At 60.2% G+C, this 22,006-nt stretch overlaps 1 protein-coding gene across 4 annotated transcripts in view; it reads left to right on the top strand.

Annotated features, from left to right (window-relative positions):
• The window catches only part of LAMB2 (laminin subunit beta 2), a 66,535-nt gene that overhangs the window by 4,509 nt on the left and 40,020 nt on the right, over positions 1-22,006 (top strand). For all 4 annotated transcript variants that reach the window (XM_075005608.1, XM_075005609.1, XM_075005610.1 and 1 more), the window contains 2 exons: positions 18,887-19,075; positions 21,568-21,631. In XM_075005608.1, coding sequence (XP_074861709.1) covers positions 18,887-19,075; positions 21,568-21,631 — 253 coding nt within the window. The remainder of the gene's footprint in view (positions 1-18,886; positions 19,076-21,567; positions 21,632-22,006) is intronic.

The raw sequence follows: 22,006 nt of genomic DNA, 5'->3' as shown, positions 1-22,006 counted from the left end.
CTCCATCCGTGGGGGAGCCGCTCCCGGGACAGAAATCTCTCCTGATGGGCTCCCTGTGATGGGGTTCAGGGGTCCCCCTGCACTGCACCCCGTCCGCTGGCAGGAGTGACTCTCACTCAGCAGGTACAACAGAAGGTTTATTAGGCAACAGATGTCCAGTTTCTCCCAGAAGCGACAGCACAGCAGCCAGAGACAGTCCTTCCAACCCGTCCTGGGGAGAAGACCCCAAGGGTGCCCCTCTGGGGTGTAGCTTTCCCCCTCCTCAGGCTGGCTGCCTTCCAGCTCCTCTTCCCCTAGCCTCTAACTGCCGCCCCCGATTCAAAACCCAGCTCGGCTCCTCCCTCCTCTTTGTTCAGGGCAGAGGTGTTACCTGCCAGTTGTAGCCCCAGGGTCATCCTTAGCCACTGGGAGCTGCTCTGCTTGTCTCTCACATCCAGCCTGACTCAAACAGGCCCTCCCCTCACTCCATCACATCTCTCCCCCCTTCCAGACTGAACTGAGCGGGGTCACTTAGCCAGTGACCTGGGGAAGTTCGGGGCCCTCCCTGCGTGACGGGGCATCAGCTATGGTGTTGTTGTTCCCCTTCACATGGACCACCTCCATGTCGTAGTCCTGCAGGAGCAGACTCCACCGCAGGAGCTTGGCGTTGGCCCCTCTCATGTGATGCAGCCAGGTCAGGGGTGAGTGATCGGTGTACACGGTGAAACTCCGTCCAAACAGGTACGGCTGCAGCTTCCCCAGCGCCCACACCATGGCCAGACATTCCTTCTCTATGGCCGCGTAGTTCTGCTCCCGGGGCAGCAGCTTCTTACTCAGGTACACGATGGGGTGTTTCTCCCCCTTGTCATTCACCTGCATTAGCACCGCCCCCAGCCCCACGTCTGAGGCATCGGTGAACACCAGGAAGGGCTTGTTGAAGTCTGGATTTGCCAGCACTGGGGCCCTGAGCAGAGCCTCCTTCAGCGCGCAGAGGGCCTCTTGGCACTGCTCAGTCCAGACCACCTTGTCAGGCTTTCCCTTCTTACACAGCTCCATGAGGGGGGCTGCGATGGAGCTAAAGTGGGGCACAAACCTCCGGTAGTACCCCGCCATCCCAATGAAGGCCTGGACCTGCTTCTTAGTCTGGGGTGTTTGCCAATCTCGGACAGCCTCCACTTTAGCTGGCTCTGGCTTTAAGCAGCCGCTGCCCACCTTGTGGCCCAGGTAGGTCACCTCAGCCATTCCCACCTTGCACTTCCCTGCCTTGATAGTCAGACCGGCCTTCTGGAGTCGGTCCAGCACCCGCTTGACTTGGGACACATGGTCCTCCCACGTCTGGCTGAAGATGCAAACGTCGTCCATGTAAGCCAGGGCAAAGCTCTCCATCCCTTTCAGTAGCTGGTCCACCAGACGCTGGAAGGTAGCGGGTGCCCCCTTGAGGCCAAAGGGCAGGACCAGGAACTCGTAGAGCCCCACAGGGGTGATGAAAGCCGACTTGAGCCGGGCATCTTGGTCTAACGGCACTTGCCAGTACCCCTTGGTGAGGTCTATGGTGGTGAGGTAACGGGCTCCCCCCAGCTTGTCTAAAAGGTCATCAGGCCTGGGCATGGGTAGGCGTCCGATACAGTGATGGCGTTAAGCTTGCGATAGTCCACACAAAACCGAACAGACCCATCTTTTTTAGGGACTGACACCACCGGAGAGGCCCAGGGGCTGGAGGAGGGTTGGATCACCCCCTGTGATGGAGTAGGGGGAGTGCATGTGTGAGTCAGGCTGGATGTGGGAGACAAGCAGAGCAGCTCCCAGTGGCTAAGGATGACCCTGGGGCTACAACTGGCAGGTAACACCTCTGCCTGAACAAAGAGCAGGGAGGAGCTGAGCTGGGTTTTGAATCGGGGGCGGCAGTTACAGGCTCGGAAAAGGGAGAGCTGGAAAGCAGCCAGCCTGAGGAGGGGGAAACCTACACCCCAGAGGGGCACCCCTCGGGGTCTTCTCCCCAGGACGGGTTGGAAGGACTGTCTCTGGCTGCTGTACTGTCGCTTCTGTGAGAAACTGGGCTTCTGTTGCCGAATAAATCTTCTGTTGTACCTGCTGAGTGAGAGTCACTCCTGCCAGCGGAGGGGGTGCAGTGCAGGGGGACCCCTGAACCCCATCACACTGGTGTCAGGAGTGGGATGCACTGCACCCACGGATGAGCTCCCAGCAGTGGCTGACTGACTGAGCGCAAGAGAAGGAAGGAGTCTCACAAGAGCCAGAGGGGGAACAGAGCCATTCCTGCAGCTGCTGCTGGTGAGTGGATACCCCGGGAGACAGCGGGGAGATGGATTATACCCGACTCCTGAAGGCAGAGCTAGCGGGGCTGTGCAGAGAGAGGGGCCTGACCGTGGGGAAGGCGACCAAGGCCCAGCTGATTGCCCAGCTGGAAGAGAATGACCGATCCGGGGGGGCAGAGCCTATCCCGGCAGAAAGTGGCCGGTCAGCCTCGGGAAGCATTTCGGATTCTCCGACAGGAGCAGGGGCTCGACGCCGTCAGACAGACGCGGTGCCCGCCAGGTCGCGCTCAGCTAGCGGTGGTCCATCGCGGGCAGAGTCCCCCGCCGCAGAGCTGCGACGGCTGGAACTCGAGGTGAAATTAAAGGAACTGGAAGCCCAGGATCGGCAGAGGGAACACGAGCGCCAGGAACGGGACAGAGAGCATGAGCACGAGCGCCAGCTACAAGAGAGACAGTGGGAGGAGAGAGAGCGAGACCGGGAAGAGAAAGAACAAGATCGGGAGGAGAGAGAGCGAGAGCGGGAGCATGCGCGGGCCATGGCAGAGGCGAGATGCCAAGAGGCCCCAGCTGCGGTAAGCGGGGAGAGGGTCAGACGGCTCGGGGTGGCCAGTCACTTGGAGACGCGCGTGCTGGCCCAGTGTCAGGACCCAGGGGACATGGACGAGTTCCTTACCGCCTTTGAGCGAGCCTGTGAGTTGCACGAGGTTCCCCCAGCTGAGTGGTTCCGGCACCTCACCCCCTTGCTGGGCCAGAAGGCCGCAGCGGTGCTCAGCCAGCTGGAGGGGCTGCAGCCTGGGGACTATGAACGGGTCAAACAGGCCCTGCTGCATAAGTTCGGGCTGACTCCGGAGATGTACAAGAAGAAGTTCCAGGAGGCGCAGAAGAGGCCAGAGGAAACCCATGTGGATACAACCGCCCGCCTGAGGCAATACTACCGGAAGTGGGCGTTCAGAATGGGAGTCCAGTCCGTAGAGGACCTGATCGAGCTGGCGGTCGTGAAGCGATTCTACGAGATGTGCGCACCTGACCTGAGGGTGTGGCTCGTGGACCGGAAGCCAGGGGACTCACACGATGCAGGGAAACTGGCAGATGACTTCACAAACAGCCGGGCCAGGTTTGAAAGTGAACCCCACAAAGAGAGGGAGTCCTGGAGGGAGAGGGAGTCCCGGAGGGAGAGGGAGTCCCGGAGAGACCGAGAATCTCAGAGAGACCAGTCCCTAACTGTACGACAGAGGGGACCACCTCTTGGGCAAGCCCAGGAAAGAGGGGCCAGCCACTCACACCCCAGAGAGACAAGCAGAGCCCGGACAGAGCAGCCGGCCCGAGGGACACAACAAGACCCAGGCTGTTATCGCTGTGGGTGAAAGGGGCATAGAGCAGCCCAGTGCCCCAGGCTCCCAGACAGGTTGAGCAGGCCGGGGGGTCATGGAGTCAACTGGCTGGGGTCCCAGAAGCCAGAGGGGCTGGCGGCCAAGGCGGGTGGTGCTGACAATGGGCACTCGGACTGGGCCGAGTCCGCCCCACAGACCAGCTCCTCAGGGGGACCAAATGCTCAGAGGCCAGTTTACAGAGTGGGGGCGGCACTACCTCTGTGGAGCAAGTGTCTCAAACACCTCGAAGTAGACGGGAAAAAGGTCACGGGGTTCTGGGACACAGGCGCTGACGTGACGCTGGCCCCACCCGGGGTGGTGGCACCGGGCTGCATGATGCCCAATTCCCACCTGACGATAACAGGAATTGATGGGACCCCTTTCAAGGTGCCCATGGCGAGGGTGCACCTGAAATGGGGGAAGAAGGAAGGCCCCAAGGAGGTGGGCGTGCACAGACATTTGCCGGCAGATGTACTGATGGGGGCTGACCTGGAGAACTGGCAAGGTGAATGCCCTCGTGTCCTGGTCCTGACCCGTAGCCAAAGAAAACGAGGGGTGCGCTCCCCAGATTCAGGGGTACAAGCCCAGCCAAAGTCACAGGAGCCACAGGGGCCAACCCTGAGAGAAAGGGGCCCCCCAAAAGCCAGATCTCACAGGCCAGGGGTGCTGGAGCCAGGCAGGGATGGGGAAGTAGCATCTGCCCCTTCCCCAGCGGAAGAATTCCAGGCAGAGCAGCAGAGAGACCCCTCCTTGCAGAAGCTGAGGGAACTGGCCACTCTCAGCCCAGCTCCACAGCTGGGGGAGGGCTGCAGGGAGAGATTCCTGTGGGAAAAGGGATTCCTGTACCGGGAATGGGCTCCCAGATGCAAAGCGGAGCCATGGAAGGTCCAGAGGCAACTGGTGGTCCCCCAAAAGTACCGGCGCAGGTTGCTGTACATAGCCCATGATGTCCCGCTCGCAGGACACCAGGGGATCCACCGCACCAGGAGAAGGTTGTTACAGAAATTTTTCTGGCCCAGGGATCTTTGCAGCTGTCCGTCTGTATTGCCTGTCCTGCGATCCCTGCCAGAGGGTGGGGAAGAGCCGGGACAAGGGGAAAGCTGCCCTGAGGCCACTGCCCATCATAGAGGAGCCTTTCCAGAAAGTGGCTATAGATATAGTGGGACCCTTCAGCAAGGCAACGCGTTTGGGGAAGAAATATATTTTGGTAGTGGTAGATTTTGCCACGCGATACCCAGAAGCAGTGGCCTTGACCTCTATCGACGCTGACACCGTGGCGGATGCACTGCTGTCCATTTTCAGCAGAGTGGGGTTCCCCAAGGAGGTCCTCACAGATCAGGGGTCCAACTTCATGTCGGCCCTACTGCAAAGCTTGTGGGACAAGTGTGGGGTCCGGCACACCTGGGCCACAGCCTACCACCCGCAGACCAGTGGGCTGGTGGAGAGGTTCAATGGGACTCTGAAGCAGATGCTGAGAACCTTCCTGAATCAATACCCCCATGACTGGGACAAGTACTTACCCCACCTGCTGTTTGCATACAGGGAGGTGCCCCAGGAATCCACGGGGTTCTCCCTGTGATGGAGTGGGGGATACCTGTGTGTGTGTGTGTGGCTCACAGAGGGTGTGGGGCTCCTGCTGAGGGTAACCTTGATGACCAGGTAACACCTTTGTACTGCAGACAAAGGAGGAGGTGGAGCCTGAGGGGTTTGAATTGGAACTGGGAGTTGGAAGCAGTTGGTCTGGGCTGAGGGAGAGAGAGACAAAGGAGGGGGCAAGGCCCCAGCTCTGGGGGCCCCTCGGGGCCTCCTCTCCCCAACATGGATGGGACTGGCTGTCTCTGCCTGCTGTAGTGACTCCTCTGTACGATGCTGTGTCCTGTCGGCTAATAAACCCGCTGTTCTCCTGCTGAGTGAGAGACTCTCCTGCCTGCGGACAGGGTGCAGAGCTTTGGGGACCCCAGAACCCCATCACACTGGTGTCAGAAGTGGGATGTTCTGCACCCCGAGGATGGAGCATCCAGCAGTAAGTGACCGGGGCCCTGGAAGAAGTGGGGCCTGCGAGACCCAGGTGTGCTGAAGGGCAGTGAGGTGCAGTTCCCCAAGGCGGAGGGGCCTGCGGCCGAACCCAAGCAACTGCGGTCGGGGTCCTCGAGAGGGGGTGTCACACCCGAGGAGGGGTTACTCCTGGGAGTCTGTTGGAGTCGGTCCCAGAAGGTGGAGGGGCCGAGAGCCCAACCCCCAGGAACAAGTGACCCCTGAGGAGGCTGACGCTGAATGAGTTCTTCCCAAGACAGGGTGCTCATGGTCCCTGAGAGCGGGTGTCACACTGAAGAAGGGGTTCCGCTGGGAGTCTGTTGGAGTCAGTCCCAGAGGGCGGAGGGGCCTACAGCCTAACCCCGGGCAGCTTGTGACCTGCAAGGAGCTTGGCACACTGAAGGGATTCTTCCAGGAAGCGTGGGGTGCAGAGGGCATCAGCCTGAGAGCCTGCAACCACGCTGAGCAACTCCGCTGTGAAGTGGCAGCACCTGGAAACTGAATCGAGATTAAAGAAGCTGGACAAAGCAGCGTGGATGTGCAGTGGCGGAGCTGAGGGCTGGGGAGAATCCTGCAGAGGTGAGCCCGGATCGGGGCAGGGAACCCTGGACTGCCTGGAGCTCTGAACCGAGTGGCCTGCCACAGCTCAAGGAGGGAAGGAGCGATTCCAACCCATCATCTACTAGTGGCCAAGACAGACCTGCGAAGAGTTTTCCAGGCCTGGGCCGAGGAAGGTGCCTGTGTGTCTGTGCAGGAAGCAGCTTGTCCACTGGGAATGGCAAGTTGTCTGTGAGAGAAGCTTCACCACCTTCTGCGTGTGTGTGGAGACCAGCCGGGGGGCTGGGACAAAGGAGAGAGTGTCTCCCATTGTCTGTCTGTGTTGAACAGCAGCAGCAGCCTGGGGAGAGAGCAGAGCCTGCGTTTGGAAAAGGTGCCAATGAGGAAACTAGCCCATTGTCTGAGGAAGATTCCCCAGCCTGGGGTGGCTGGAGAAGGATCCACCAGAAAAGAGCATTCCAGGTGTGTCTCTGAATCCAGCCATGGGGACTGGAGCAGAGGGAATGGCTCTGGGATGGGCAGTGGTGTCCCTGCTAAGGACACTGGTCCTTGGTGCAAGAAAAGTGCTTCTGCTTCTGGGGAAGTGAATCCTTTGCCTGAGCCTGTGGGGGCTCGAGATGGAGCCAAGATCCCAGAGCTGGATCTGAGGGCAGCTGAAGCCCAGATGGGAAGTGGGCCTGCCTCTGTGTCTCTCAGGGGGGATGATGCTTTAACTTGGTCTAATCCAGTTAGTATCATCAGGGAATCCCAGAGACCAGACGATTCTGGTCCTTGTTCTTTGCCTGATGCTGAGGTGTTACTGGGAGGGGGTGAGAGGACTCTGTCCTACCAGAGTCATCCTCTCGCCAGGACACAAGAACAGATGGGCAATGGAGTTATGCTGAGCGATGAAGATAAAGGAGCTGGTAGCAGAAGGGAGGAAAGGGATCCTGACCTTCTGTCCGGTGGTACTGGCTGTCTGCCTGGAGGAGGATTACATGGGAATCTGCCTGATGGGCCAGAAGTGATCCTGGGTGTAGGTGAAACCCAGGAGCTGGTTGTGGCTCAAGGGAGCAGTGCCCCTGTGGAGCAAGACGGGTGAGTTATTGTTTGGGGAAGCTCTTAAGGAAGAGAATTTCCCTGAAACTTTTCCTGACCCGTCTGTGGGGACTGCAGAAAATGGGAGTGAGGTGAAGGAGAGTGAACAGGAAAGGTGCTTGTCTGTAAGCACCAGAGCCAGCCCATTGCCTGGGGAGAAGTTTGTTTCGGCTCCTGACGGCCAGGACCTGCCTGAGTGTGAAACCACTGGCTGTGCTCTGGAAGGGTCCAAAGCAGGCAGGGTAAAAGTTTCTCAGGAATTGGAAGTTGATGCAAGTAAAGTGAAAACTATCAGGTAGTGTGAGCAGCCCTGTGAGAACCAAGTAAAACAGCTGCACAATCAGTCTCCGTAGGATGCAGGAGAGGTTCAGCAATTCCTCATCTCCAGATGCTAGAAACACTTATATTCTCACACTGGACTCCAATTCTGATTCCATGGGGAGGCAGTAGTTGGAGGTGGAAGGACAAAGGAGCTTTGGGCCTGGTGGGCCGATAAGGGATAAACAGTGATTCCTCCATGTGGATTCTGCGTCTGGGACTCACAAAACAACTTTTAGAAACCAGTTTGGTTTGCAAATTTCCAGACTGGCTGGGAGGGGACCGTCTCCCTGAGATCATCAATGGCCCAGCTCTTGTTAGAAGGGAGGGCACAGCCAGAGTGATCAAATTTCCACCCCAGGGGGCAAGGGAGAAGATTAGAACTTGATGGCGCTAAGAAAGGCCTCAGCCATTTATCCCCAAAATACCAGATTCTCAAGGATGTTGCACAAAGGTTGTGGTCTACCAAAGAGCAACGTAAATGTGCAGTTGCAATGGGGTTGTTCTGTTACTCACGCTGACTGCTGTAACCAAGGGGTGCTGCTACCCAAAGGTGTAGAATTGTACCATGTACTGAATGTTTGGAAAGAGCCATTTGACATGATGACATGGATGTGGAAGCATGAGTTGTATGTTGAAGGAGTCTGTAACTCTGAAATGTCACCATTGTTCCCTGTAACTAGTCTTGCAACCTCTCACATGAGGAGGAACATTCCAAACCTATTGTGTGGCATGGAAGGGGAAACTGAGGCACACAGCCATTGTGGTGGTCTGGCTAAATGCCAAGGGTGGAAGCATTTGTACCTTCCTTTACTGGACTGTAACTGAATTCCAGACATTGGCTGGAGCAGCTGTATGGACTGGTGGTCAGATGGGGCAGGACCCAGACCACAAAAGACCTGTTTGATCTGTTGGTGCTGCAGCATCTGTATGGGCTCTGCCCGCCCGACTTGAGAACGTGGCTGACGGACCGGGGCCGAAGCAGCGAGACCAACCAACCCAAGGGAACTAAAGGGACTTGCCCGGCTGCATCACATGAAAAGGGCCAATACCAAGCTCCTGAGTTGGAGCCTCCCCCAGCAGGACTATGATGTGGAGGTGGTGCACATCAAGGGGAGCACTGAGGGTACAGCCGATGCCCTGTCACGAGGGGACAGCCCCGAACTTCCCCAGGTCACCAGTTGAGTGACCCTGCTCAGTTCGGTCTGGAAGGGGGGAGAGATGTGATGGAGTGGGGGATACCTGTGTGTGTGTGTGTGGCTCACAGAGGGTGTGGGGCTCCTGCTGAGGGTAACCTTGATGACCAGGTAACACCTTTGTACTGCAGACAAAGGAGGAGGTGGAGCCTGAGGGGTTTGAATTGGAACTGGGAGTTGGAAGCAGTTGGTCTGGGCTGAGGGAGAGAGAGACAAAGGAGGGGGCAAGGCCCCGGCTCTGGGGGCCCCTCGGGGCCTCCTCTCCCCAACATGGATGGGACTGGCTGTCTCTGCCTGCTGTAGTGACTCCTCTGTACGATGCTGTGTCCTGTCGGCTAATAAACCCGCTGTTCTCCTGCTGAGTGAGAGACTCTCCTGCCTGCGGACAGGGTGTAGAGCTTGGGGGACCCCAGAACCCCATCACACTCCCCGTTTGAGCTGCTGTACGGAAGGAGGGTACGGGGACCCTTGGACTTGCTCAGAGAAGAGTGGGAGGGGACGGCCTCTCCTGAAGGGGAGTCAGTGGTACAGTATGTACTGACCTTCCGGGAAAAACTCACCGAGCTCATGGGCCTGGCCAGGGAGAACCTCTCCAGGGCCCAAAGGAAGCAAAAGGTCTGGTATGACCGTAACGCCAGGGCCCGAGCCTATGCCACCGGGGATCAAGTGATGGTCCGTGTACCTGTGCGGCAGAACAAGCTGCAAGCGGCCTGGGATGGGCCCTTCAAGGTTGTCAAACAGCTAAATGACGTGAATTATGTGGTGGAACTGTCGAACCGGGCCCACAGCCACCGGGTCTATCATGTGAACATGATGAAACCTTACTGGGACAGAGAACTTGGTGCTGGCCGTGTGCAGGCACTGGGAGGGGCAGGGGGATGATCCCTTGGTGGATTTACTCACACGGACTGGAGCCGGCTCCTTGCTGGAGTCTATTCCCCTGTCAGACCAGCTGACCCCTGCCCAGCAGACGGAGATCAAGGAGGTGCTGCATTCACACCAACAGCTGTTCTCGGACAGACCCGGACGCACTGACCTGGCTGTCCACGGAATAGAGACAGGCACCCACGCCCCTATCAAGTGTGTGCCATTCAGAGCCACAGGGAAGACAGCTCAGGACATAGAGCGGGAGGTTGAAGACATGCTGGCTCTGGGGGTGATCCAACCCTCGTCCAGCCCCTGGGCCTCGCCTGTGGTGTTAGTCCCTAAAAAAGATGGGTCTGTTCGGTTTTGTGTGGACTATCGCAAGCTTAACGCCAGCACTGTATCGGACGCCTACCCCATGCGCAGGCCTGATGACCTTTTAGACAAGATGCGGGGAGCCCGTTACCTCACCACCATAGACCTCACCAAGGGGTACTGGCAAGTGCCATTAGACCAAGATGCCCGGCTGAAGTCGGCTTTCATCACCCTTGTGGGGCTCTACGAGTTCCTGGTCCTGCCCTTTGGCCTCAAGGGGGCACCCGCTACCTTCCAGCGTCTGGTGGACCAGCTGCTGAAAGGGATGGAGAGCTTTGCCCTGGCTTACATGGACGACGTTTGCATCTTCAGCCAGACGTGGGAGGACCATGTGTCCCAACTCAAGCAGGTGCTGGACCGACTCCAGAAGGCCGGTCTGACTATCAAGGCAGGGAAGTGCAAGGTGGGAATGGCTGAGGTGACCTACCTGGGACACAAGGTGGGCGGCGGCTGCTTAAAGCCAGAGCCAGCTAAAGTGGAGGCTGTCAGAGATTGGCCCACACCCCAGACTAAGAAGCAGGTTGTGATGGGGTTCTGGGGTCCCCCAAGCTCTGCACCCTGTCCGCAGGCAGGAGAGTCTCTCACTCAGCAGGAAAACAGCAGGTTTATTAGCCGACAGGACACAGCATCGTACAGAGGAGTTAGTGCAGCAGGCCGAGACAGCCAGTCCAATCCATGTTGGGGAGAGGAGGCCCCGAGGGGCCCCCAGAGCCGGGGCCTGGCCCCCTCCTTTGTCTCTCTCTCCCTCAGCCCAGACTAACTGCTTCCAACTCCCAGTTCCAATTCAAACCCCTCAGGCTCCACCTCCTCCTTTGTCTGCAGTACAAAGGTGTTACCTGGTCGTCAGGGTTACCCTCAGCAGGAGCCTCACACCCTCTGTGAGCCACTCACACACACACAGGTATCCCCCACTCCATCACATCTCTCCCCCCTTCCACACCGAACTGAGCGGGGTCACTCAGCCAGTGACCTGGGGAAGTTCGGGGCCCTCCCCTCATGATCAGGCATCAGCTGTACCCTCAGTGCTCCCCTTGATGTACACCACCTCCATGTCATAATCCTGCTGGGGGAGGCTCCAACTCAGGAGCTTGGTATTGGCCCTTTTCATGTGATGCAGCCGGACAAGTCCCTTGAGTTCCCTCAGGCTGGTCGGTCTCCCTGCTTCAGCCCCGGTCCGTCAGCCACGTTCTCAAGTCGGGCAGGCAGAGCCCATACAGATGCTGCAGCACCAACAAATCAAATAGTTCTTTTCTGGTCTGGGCCCTGCCCTGTCTGCCCACCAGTCCATACAGCTGCTCCAGCCAATGTCTGGAATTCAGTTACAGTCCAGTAACGGAAGGTACAAATGCTTCCATCCTTGGCATTTAGCCAGACCACCCAAATGGCTGTGTGCCTCAGTTTCCCCTTCCATGCCACACAATAGGTTTGGAATGTTCCTTCTCATGTCAGAGGTTGCAAGACTAGTTACAGGGAACAATGGTGACATTTCAGAATTACAAACTCCGTCAACATACAATTCATGCTTCTACATCAATGTCATCATGTCACATCGCTCTTTCCAAACATTCAGTACATGGTACAATTCTACAGCTTTTGGTAGCAGCACCCCTTGGTTACAGCAGTCAGCGTGAGTAACAGAACAACCCCATTGCAACTGCACATTTACGTTGCTCTTTGGTAGACCACAACTTTTGTGTAACCCCCTTGAGAATCTGGTATTTTGGGGATAAATGGCTGAGGCCTTTCTTAGCACCATCAAGTTCTAATCTTCTCTCTTGCCCCCTGGGGTGGAAATCTGATCTCTCTGGCTGTGCCCTCCCTTCTAACAAGAGCTGGGCCATTGATGATCTCAGGGAGACGGCCCCCTCCCAGCCAGCCTGGAAATTTGCAAACCAAACTGCTTTCTGAGAGTTCTTTTGTGAGTCCCAGACCCAGAATCCACATGAAGGAATCCCTGTTTATCCCTTACTGGCCCACCAGGCCCACAGCTCCTTCGTCCTTCCACCTCCAACTACTGCCTCCCCGTGGAATCAGAAGTGGAGTCCAGTATAAGAATATAAGTGTTTCCACCATCTGGAGATGGGGAATTGCTGGCGCTCTCCTGCATCCTACAGAGATTGGCTGTGCAGCTGTTTTACTTGGTTCTCACAGGGCTGCTCACATTCCCTGATAGTTTTTACTTTACTTGCACCAGCTTCCAATTCCTGAGAAACTTTTACACTGCCTGCTTTGGACCCTTCCAGAGCACAGCCAGTGGTTTCACACTCAGGCAGGTCCTGGCCATCAGGAGCTGAAACAAACTTCTCCCCAGGCAAAGGGCTGCTCTGGCTCTTACAGACATGCACCTTTCCTGTTCACTCCCCTTCACCTCACTCCCATTTTCTGCAGTCCCCACAGACGGGTCAGGAAAAGTTTCAGGGAAATTCTCTTCCTCAAGAGCTCCCCCAAACAATAACTCACCCCTGTCTGGCTCCACAGGGGCACTGCTCCCTTGAGCCACAACCAGCTCCTGGGTTTCACCTACACCCAGGATCACTTCTGGCCCATCAGGCAGATTCCCACGTAATCCCCCTTCAGGCAGACAGCCAGTACCACCGGACAGAAGGTTAGGGTCCCTTTCCTCCCTTCTGCTACCAGCTCCTTTATCTTCATCAGTCAGCATAACTCCATTGCCCGTCTGTTCTTCCTGTGTCCTGGCGAGAGGATGACTCTGGTAGGACAGAGTCCTCTCACCCCCTCCCAGTAACACCTCAGCATCAGGCAAAGAACAAGTACCAGAATCGTCTGGTCTCTGGGATTCCCTGATGATACTAACTGGATCAGACCGAGTTAAAGCATCATCCCCCCTGAGAGACACAGAGGCAGGCCCACTTCCCATCTGGGCTTCAGCTGCCCTCAGATCCAGCTCTGGGATCTTGGCTCCATCTCGAGCCCCCACAGGCTCAGGCAAAGGATTCACTTCCCCAGAAGCAGAAGCACTTTTTTTGCACCAAGGACCAGTGTCCTTAGCAGGGATACCACCTGCCCATCCCAGAGCCATTCCCTCTGCTCCAGCCCCCATGGCTGGATTCAGAGTCACACCTGGAATGCTCTTTCCTGGTGGTTCCTTCTTCAGCCACCCCAGGCTGGGGAATCTTCCTTAGACAATGGGCTAGTTTCCTCATTGGCACCTTTTCCAAACGCAGGCTCTGCTCTCTCCCCAGGCTGCTGCTGCTGTTCAACACAGACAGACAATGGGAGACACTCTCTCCTTTGTCCCAGCCTCCCGGCTGGTCTCCACACACACACAGAAGGTGGAGCAGCTTCTCTCACAGACAACTTGCCATTCCCAGTGGATCAGCTGCTTTCCTGCAGAGACACACAGGCACCTTCCTCGGCCCAGGCCTGGAAAACTCTCCGCAGGTCTGTCTTAGCCACTAGTAGATGATGGGTTGGAATCGCTCCTTCCCTCCTTGAGCTGTGGCAGGCCACTCGGTTCAGAGCTCCAGGCAGTCCAGGGTTCCCTGCCCCGATCCGGGCTCACCTCTGCAGGATTCTCCCCAGCCCTCAGCTCCGCCACTGCACATCCACGCTGCCTTGTCCAGCTTCTTTAATCTCGATTCGGTTTCCAGGTGCTGCCACTTCACAGCGGAGTTGCTGAGCGTGGTTGCAGGCTCTCAGGCTGATGCCCTCTGCACCCCACGATTCCTGGAAGAATCCCTTCAGTGTGCCAGGCTTCTTGCGGGTCACAAGCTGCCCGGGGTTAGGCTGTAGGCCCCTCTGCCCTCTGGGACCGACTCCAACAGACTCCCAGCGGAACCCCTTCTTCAGTGTGACACCCGCTCTCAGGGACCATGAGCACACTGTCTTGGGAAGAACTCATTCAGTGTCAGCCTCCTCAGGGTCACTTGTTCCTGGGGGTTGGGCTCTCGGCCCCTCCACCTTCTGGGACCGACTCCAACAGATTCCCAGGAGTAACCCCTCCTCGGGTGTGACACCCCCTCTCGAGGACCCCGACCGCAGTTGCTTGGGTTCGGCCGCAGGCCCCTCCACCTTGGGGAGCTGCACCTCACTGCCCTTCAGCACACCTGGGTCTCGCAGGCCCCACTTCTTCCGGGGCCCCGGTCACTTACTGCTGGATGCTCCATCCTCGGGGTGCAGAACATCCCACTTCTGACACCAGTGTGATGGGGTTCTGGGGTCCCCCAAGCTCTGCACCCTGTCCGCAGGCAGGAGAGTCTCTCACTCAGCAGGAAAACAGCAGGTTTATTAGCCGACAGGACACAGCATCGTACAGAGGAGTCACTACAGCAGGCCGAGACAGCCAGTCCCATCCATGTTGGGGAGAGGAGGCCCCGAGGGGCCCCCAGAGCCGGGGCCTGGCCCCCTCCTTTGTCTCTCTCTCCCTCAGCCCAGACTAACTGCTTCCAACACCCAGTTCCAATTCAAACCCCTCAGGCTCCACCTCCTCCTTTGTCTGCAGTACAAAGGTGTTACCTGGTCGTCAGGGTTACCCTCAGCAGGAGCCTCACACCCTCTGTGAGCCACACACACACACACAGGTATCCCCTACTCCATCACACAGGTCCAGGCCTTCATTGGGATGGCGGGGTACTACCGGAGGTTTGTGCCCCACTTTAGCTCCATCGCAGCCCCCCTCATGGAGCTGTGTAAGAAGGGAAAGCCTGACAAGGTGGTCTGGACCGAGCAGTGCCAAGAGGCCCTCTGCGCGCTGAAGGAGGCTCTGGTCAGGGCCCCAGTGCTGGTAAATCCAGATTTCAACAAACCCTTCCTGGTGTTCACCGATGCCTCAGACGTGGGGCTGGGGGCGGTGCTAATGCAAGTGAATGACAAAGGGGAGAAACACCCCATTGTGTACCTGAGTAAGAAGCTGCTGCCCCGGGAGCAGAACTACGCAGCCATAGAGAAGGAATGTCTGGCCATGGTGTGGGTGCTGGGGAAGCTGCAGCCGTACCTGTTTGGACGGAGTTTCACCGTATACACCGATCACTCACCCCTGACCTGGCTGCATCACATGAAAGGGGCCAACGCCAAGCTCCTGCGGTGGAGTCTGCTCCTGCAGGACTACAACGTGGAGGTGGTCCACGTCAAGGGGAACAACAACACCATAGCCGATGCCCTGTCACGCAGGGAGGGCCCCGAACTTCCCCAGGTCACTGGCTAAGTGACCCCGCTCAGTTCGGTCTGGAAGGCGGGAGAGATGTGATGGAGTGGGGGGAGGGCCTGTGTGAGTCAGGCTGGATGTCTGAGGCTAGCAGCAGCTCCCAGTGGCTAAGGATGACCCTGGGGCTACAACTGGCAGGTAACACCTCTGCCTGAACAAAGAGCAGGGAGGAGCTGAGCTGGGTTTTGAATCGGGGGCGGCAGTTAGAGGCTAGGAAAAGGGAGAGCTGGAAGGCAGCCAGCCTGAGGAGGGGGAAGCTACACCCCAGAGGGGCACCCCTCGGGGTCTTCTCCCCAGGACGGGTTGGAAGGACTGTCTCTGGCTGCTGTACTGTCGTTTCTGTGAGAAACTGGGCTTCTGTTGCCTAATAAACCTTCTGTTGTACCTGCTGAGTGAGAGTCACTCCTGCCAGCGGAGGGGGTGCAGTGCAGGCGGACCCCTGAACCCCATCACACCCCCAGAGCCAGCATGTCTTCAACCTCCCGCTCTATGTCCTGAGCTGTCTTCCCTGTGGCTCTGAATGGCACACACTTGATAGGGGCGTGGGTGCCTGTCTCTATTCCGTGGACAGCCAGGTCAGTGCGTCCGGGTCTGTCCGAGAACAGCTGTTGGTGTGAATGCAGCACCTCCTTGATCTCCGTCTGGTCTGATCTCAGCTGGTCTGAGAGGGGAATAGACTCCAGCAAGGAGCCGGCTCCAGTCCCTTTGAGCAAATCCACCAAGGGATCATCCCCCTGCCCCGCCCAGTGCCTGCACATGGCCAGCAACAAGTTCTCCCTGTCCCAGTAAGGTTTCATCATGTTCACATGATAGACCCGGTGGCTGTGGGCCCGGTTCGACAGTTCCACCACATAATTCACCTCATTCAGCTGTTTGACGACCTTGGAGGGCCCATCCCAGGCTGCTTGCAGCTTGTTCTGCTGCACGGGTACGAGAACCATCTCTTGGTCCCCGGTGGCATAGGCTCGGGCCCTGGCGTTACAGTCATACCAGACCTTTTGCTTCCTTTGGGCCCTGGAGAGGTTCTCCCTGGCCAGGCCCATGAGCTCGGTGAGTTTTTCCCGGAAGGTCAGTACATACTGTACCACTGACTCCCCTTCAGGAGAGGCTGTCCCCTCCCACTCTTCTCTGAACAAGTCCAGGGGTCCCTCTGAGGAGCTGGTCTGTGGGGCGGACTCGGCCCAATCCGAGTGCCCATTGTCAGCACCACCCGCCTTGGCCGCCAGCCCCTCTGGCTTCTGGGACTCCACCCAGTTGACTCCATGACCCCCCGGCCTGCTCAACCTGTCTGGGAGCTTGGGGCACTGGGCTGCTCTATGCCCCTTTCGCCCACAGTGATAACAGCCTGGGTCTTGTGTCCCTCGGGCCGGCTGCTCTGTCCAGGCTCTGCTTGGCTCTCTGGGGGGTGGGTGGTCGGCCCCTCTTTCCTGGGCTCGCCCAAGAGGTGGTCCCCTCTGTCGTACGGTCAGGAACCGGTCTCTCTGAGATTCTCGGTCTCTCCGGGACTCCCTTTCGCTCCGGGACTCCCTCTCTTTGTGGGGCTCATTTTCAAACCTGGCCCGGCTGTTTGTGAAGTCATCTGCCAGTTTCCCTGCATTGTGTGAATCCTCTGGCTTCCGGTCCATGAGCCACACCCTCAGGTCAGGTGAGCACTGTGATGGGGTTCAGGGGTCCCCCTGCACTGCACCCCGTCCGCTGGCAGGAGAGACTCTCACTCAGCCGGTACAACAGCAGGTTTATTAGGCAACAGATGTCCAGTTTCTCACAGAAGCAACAGCATAGCAGCCAGAGACAGTCCTTCCAACCTGTCCTGGGGAGAAGACCCCGAGGGGGGCCCCTCTGGGGTGTAGCTTCCCCCTCCTCAGGCTGGCTGCCTTCCAGCTCTCCCTTTTCCTAGCCTCTAACTGCCACCCCCGATTCAAACCCCTCTCAGCTCCTCCCTGCTCTTTGTTCAGTCAGAGGTGTCACCTGCCAGTTGTAGCCCCAGGGTCATCCTTAGCCACTGGGAGCTGCTGCTTGCCTCAGACATCCAGCCTGACTCACACATGCACCCCCCCCACTCCATCACAAGCACATCTCGTAGAATCGCTCCACGACCGCCAGCTCGATCAGGTCCTCTACGGACTGGGCTCCCATTCCGAACACCCACTTCCGGTAGTATTGCCTCAGGCGGGCGGTTGTGTCTACATGGGTTTCCTCTGGCCTCTTCTGCGCCTCCTGGAACTTCTTCTTGTACATCTCCGGAGTCAGCCCGAACTTATGCAGCAGGGCCTGTTTGACCCGTTCATAGTCCCCAGGCTGCAGCCCCTCCAGCTGGCTGAGCACCGCTGTGGCCTTCTGGCCCAGCAAGGGGGTGAGGTGCCGGAGCCACTCAGCTGGGGAACCTCGTGCAACTCACAGGCTCGCTCAAAGGCGGTAAGGAACTCGTCCATGTCCCCATGGTCCTGACACTGGGCCAGCACACGCGTCTCCAAGTGACTGGCCACCCCAAGCCATCTGGCCCTCTCCCCGCTTACCACAGCTGGGGCCTCTTGGCGTCTCGCCTCTGCCATGGCCCGCTCATGCTCCCGCTCTCGCTCTCTCTCCTTCCGTTCTCGTTCTTTCTCCTCCCGCTCTCGCTCTCTTTCCTCCCGCTGTCTCTCTTGTAGCTGGCGCTCGTGCTCACGCTCTCTTTCCCTTTCCTGGCGCTCACTTTCCCTCTGCCGTTCCTGGCGCTCCAGTTCCTTTAATTTCACCTCGAGCTCCAGCCATCGCAGCTCTGCGGCGGGGGACTCTGCCCGCGATGGTCCACCGCTAGCTGAGCGTGACCTGGCGGGCACCGTGTGTGTCTGACGGCGTCGAGCCCCTGCTCCTGTCGGAGAATCCGAAACACTTCCCGAGGCTGACCAGCCACTTTCTGCCGGGACAGGCTCTGCCCCCCCGGATCGGTCACTCTCTTCCAGCTGGGCAATCAGCTGGGCCTCGGTCGCCTTCCCCACGGTCAGGCCCCTCTCTCTGCACAGCCCCGCTAGCTCTGCCTTCAGGAGTCGGGTATAATCCATCTGCCCACCGTCTCCCGGGGTATCCACTCACCAGCAGCAGCTGCAGGAATCTCTCTGTTCCACCTCTGGCCCCTCCAGCTCCTGTGAGGCTCCTTCCTTCTCCTGTCCTCAGTGAGCCACTGCTGGGAGCTCATCCATGGGCGCAGTGCATCCCACTCCTGACACCAGTGTGATGGGGTTCAGGGGTCCCCCTGCACTGCACCCCGTCCGCAGGCAGGAGTGACTCTCACCCAGCAGGTAGAACAGGAAGTTTACTAAGCGACAGGCGCAGCTCAGCACAGAAGTGTCAGTACAGCAGTCAGAGACAGTCCTTCCAGCCCTTCCTGGGGAGAGGAGCCCGAGGGGGGCCCCTCTGGGGTGCAGCTTCCCCACCTCGCCAGGCTGGCTGCTTTCCAGCTCCCTCTTCCCCCAAACCCTCTAGCTGCCACCCCCGATTCAAAACCCAGCTCAGCTCCTCCCTGCTCTTTGTTCATGGCAGAGGTGTTACCTGCCAGCTTAGGGTCATCCTTAGCTGCTCGGCGCTGCTCTGCTTGTCTCACACATGCACTCCCCCCACTCCATCACAGCCGTTCCCACCCCCAACGGCCAGGCCAGGCTGGGCCCTCCCGGCCCCTCCCAGCCCCCCGTCTCTCCCCAGACCTTCCGCCCGGCGGCGATGCTGATTGAGCGCTCGGCGGACTTCGGGCGCACCTGGAGGGTCTATCGGTACTTCGCCTACGACTGTGCATCGGCCTTTCCCGGCGCCCCGCAAGCGCCCCTGCGCAGGGTGGACGACGTCATCTGCGAGTCCCGCTACTCGGACATTGAGCCCTCCACCGAGGGGGAGGTGAGTGGGGCCTGGCCGCTGCCCGGGGCCCCCTTCCGCCGGCTGGCGCGGGGCGGGGCGGGGCGGGGCGGGGCGGGGAGGGGCCAGGCCAGGGCAGCACCACGCCGTGCGGTCGGGGAACCTGTCCTCTTTCCGGGGGCTGGGCAGCTCTGGGGCCTCCCAGAAACACTGTCCCAGAGACTCTGGGGAGCCCTGGGCCCAGCAGCTGGGGGGCTTCGGCACCCCTCCCCGCTCACCAGGTGCCCCTGCTGCCAAGCACTGCCCCCCACCCCCGCAGCCCGATCACCGCAGCCCTGCCCCCGCCCCATCACTCCGCCCCCGCCCCATCACTGTCACCGCTGCCCCCGCCCCATAACTCCGCCCCCGCCCCATCACTGTCACCACTGCCCCCACCCCATAACTCCGCCCCCGCCCCATCAGTGTCACCGCTGCCCCCGCCCCATCACCCCGCCCCTGCCCCATCACCGGCACTGCTGCCCCCGCCCCATAACTCCGCCCCCGCCCCATCACCGTCACCGCTGCCCCCACCCCATAACTCCGCCCCCGCCCCATCAGTGTCACCGCTGCCCCCGCCCCATCACCCCGCCCCTGCCCCATCACCGTCACTGCTGCCCCCGCCCCATAACTCCGCCCCCGCCCCATCACCGTCACCGCTGCCCCCGCCCCATAACTCCGCCCCCGCCCCATCACTGTCACCGCTGCCCCCGCCCCATAACTCCGCCCCCGCCCCATCACTGTCACCACTGCCCCCACCCCATAACTCCGCCCCCGCCCCATCAGTGTCACCGCTGCCCCCGCCCCATAACTCCGCCCCCGCCCCATCACTGTCACCGCTGCCCCCGCCCCATAACTCCGCCCCCGCCCCATCACCGTCACCGCTGCCCCCGCCCCATCACCCCGCCCCTGCCCCATAACTCCGCCCCCGCCCCATCAGTGTCACCGCTGCCCCCGCCCCATCACCCCGCCCCTGCCCCATAACTCCGCCCCCGCCCCATCAGTGTCACCGCTGCCCCCGCCCCATCACCCCGCCCCTGCCCCATCACCGTCACTGCTGCCCCCGCCCCATAACTCCGCCCCCGCCCCATCACTGTCACCGCTGCCCCCGCCCCATCACCCCGCCCCTGCCCCATCACCGTCACTGCTGCCCCCGCCCCATAACTCCGCCCCCGCCCCATCACCGTCACCGCTGCCCCCGCCCCATCACCCCGCCCCTGCCCCATCACCGTCACTGCTGCCCCCGCCCCATAACTCCGCCCCCACCCCATCACCGTCACCGCTGCCCCCACCCCATAACTCCGCCCCCGCCCCATCACTGTCACCGCTGCCCCCGCCCCATCACCCCGCCCCTGCCCCATCACCGTCACTGCTGCCCCCGCCCCATAACTCCGCCCCCGCCCCATCACTGTCACCGCTGCCCCCGCCCCATCACCCCGCCCCTGCCCCATCACCATCACTGCTGCCCCCGCCCCATAACTCCGCCCCCGCCCCATCACCGTCACCGCTGCCCCCGCCCCATAACTCCACCCCCGCCCCATCACTGTCACCGCTGCCCCCGCCCCATCACCCCGCCCCTGCCCCATCACCGTCACTGCTGCCCCCGCCCCATAACTCCGCCCCCGCCCCATCACCGTCACCGCTGCCCCTGCCCCATAACTCCGCCTCCGCCCCATCACTGTCACCGCTGCCCCCGCCCCATCACCCCGCCCCTGCCCCATCACCGTCACCGCTGCCCCCGCCCCATAACTCCGCCCCCGCCCCATCACTGTCACCGCTGCCCCCGCCCCATCACCCCGCCCCTGCCCCATCACCGTCACTGCTGCCCCCGCCCCATAACTCCGCCCCCGCCCCATCACCGTCACCGCTGCCCCTGCCCCATAACTCCGCCTCCGCCCCATCACTGTCACCGCTGCCCCCGCCCCATCACCCCGCCCCCGCCCCATCACCGTCACCGCTGCCCCTGCCCCATCACCCCACCCCCGCCCCCCTCACCCCCATTGCTGTCCTCCCCACTCCCACACTGCTGCCCTAGTTGCTGCTCCCACCCCTGCTGGTCCCCAGAGCCGCCCTGTTGGAAGGCAGGGGCTGGTGGGCTTCCCTCCGGTTCTGTTCTGTGCTCAGGCCGGGGAAGGGAGACCCAGCTGCCCGCCCCGGGGTGCTGCTCCCCAGCCCCAGCCCCACTTGCCGGTCCCCGGCTCTGAGCAGAGGGGCCCTGGCCTGGTGCAGGGTGAGTGCAGCTCTGGGTGCCAGCTGGTGGGAGACTGCTCAGAGCCGTGGGCCGGTGGCCCTGCCAGGGGGGTCACTAGCAGGGTCAACTCCAGCCCCTGGCGCATCCCTGCTCCAGCTGGGTAAGGGGTCAGTGGCCTGCGCTGGGCTGAGCTGCACTCCCCCAGGTGGGGCTGGGCTGGGCGCTGCTGGTAAGGGCCAGGCTGTGCCTTTGGCCTGCACCCCAGGGGTCCCTGGCCACCCCTCCACTGCCACTTTCTGCATTGCAGGTGATCTACAGAGTCCTGGACCCAGCCATCCCCATGGCAGACCCCTACAGCCCAGCCATCCAGAGTGAGTTCTGCCCTGGGCTCAGCCCCAGTGGGGCAAATGGGAATGTGGCCCAGGGAGCAGCACCAGGGTCTGGGGGGATCCTGGGGAGGTATGGGGGCATCTAGAGGGGATTGTGGACAGGTATGGGGGCTCTAGGGCAGATGCTGGGGAGGTATGGGGGGATCTAGGGGGGATTGTGGCCGGGTATGGGGGCTCTAGGGCAGATGCTGGGGAGGTATGGGGGGATCTAGAGGGGATTGTGGCCAGGTATGGGGGCTCTAGGGCAGATGCTGGGGAGGTATGGGGGGATCTAGAGGGGATTGTGGCCAGGTATGGGGGCTCTAGGGCAGATGCTGGGGAGGTATGGGGGACACTCTTGGGATCCTGGGAAGGTGT

The sequence above is a fragment of the Carettochelys insculpta genome, chromosome 11, assembly GCF_033958435.1.
Source record: "Carettochelys insculpta isolate YL-2023 chromosome 11, ASM3395843v1, whole genome shotgun sequence".
NCBI classification, from domain to species: Eukaryota; Metazoa; Chordata; order Testudines; family Carettochelyidae; genus Carettochelys; species Carettochelys insculpta.
The sequence above is the reverse complement of the archived record's forward strand: the minus strand, read 5'-3'. Positions and strand labels throughout refer to the sequence as shown.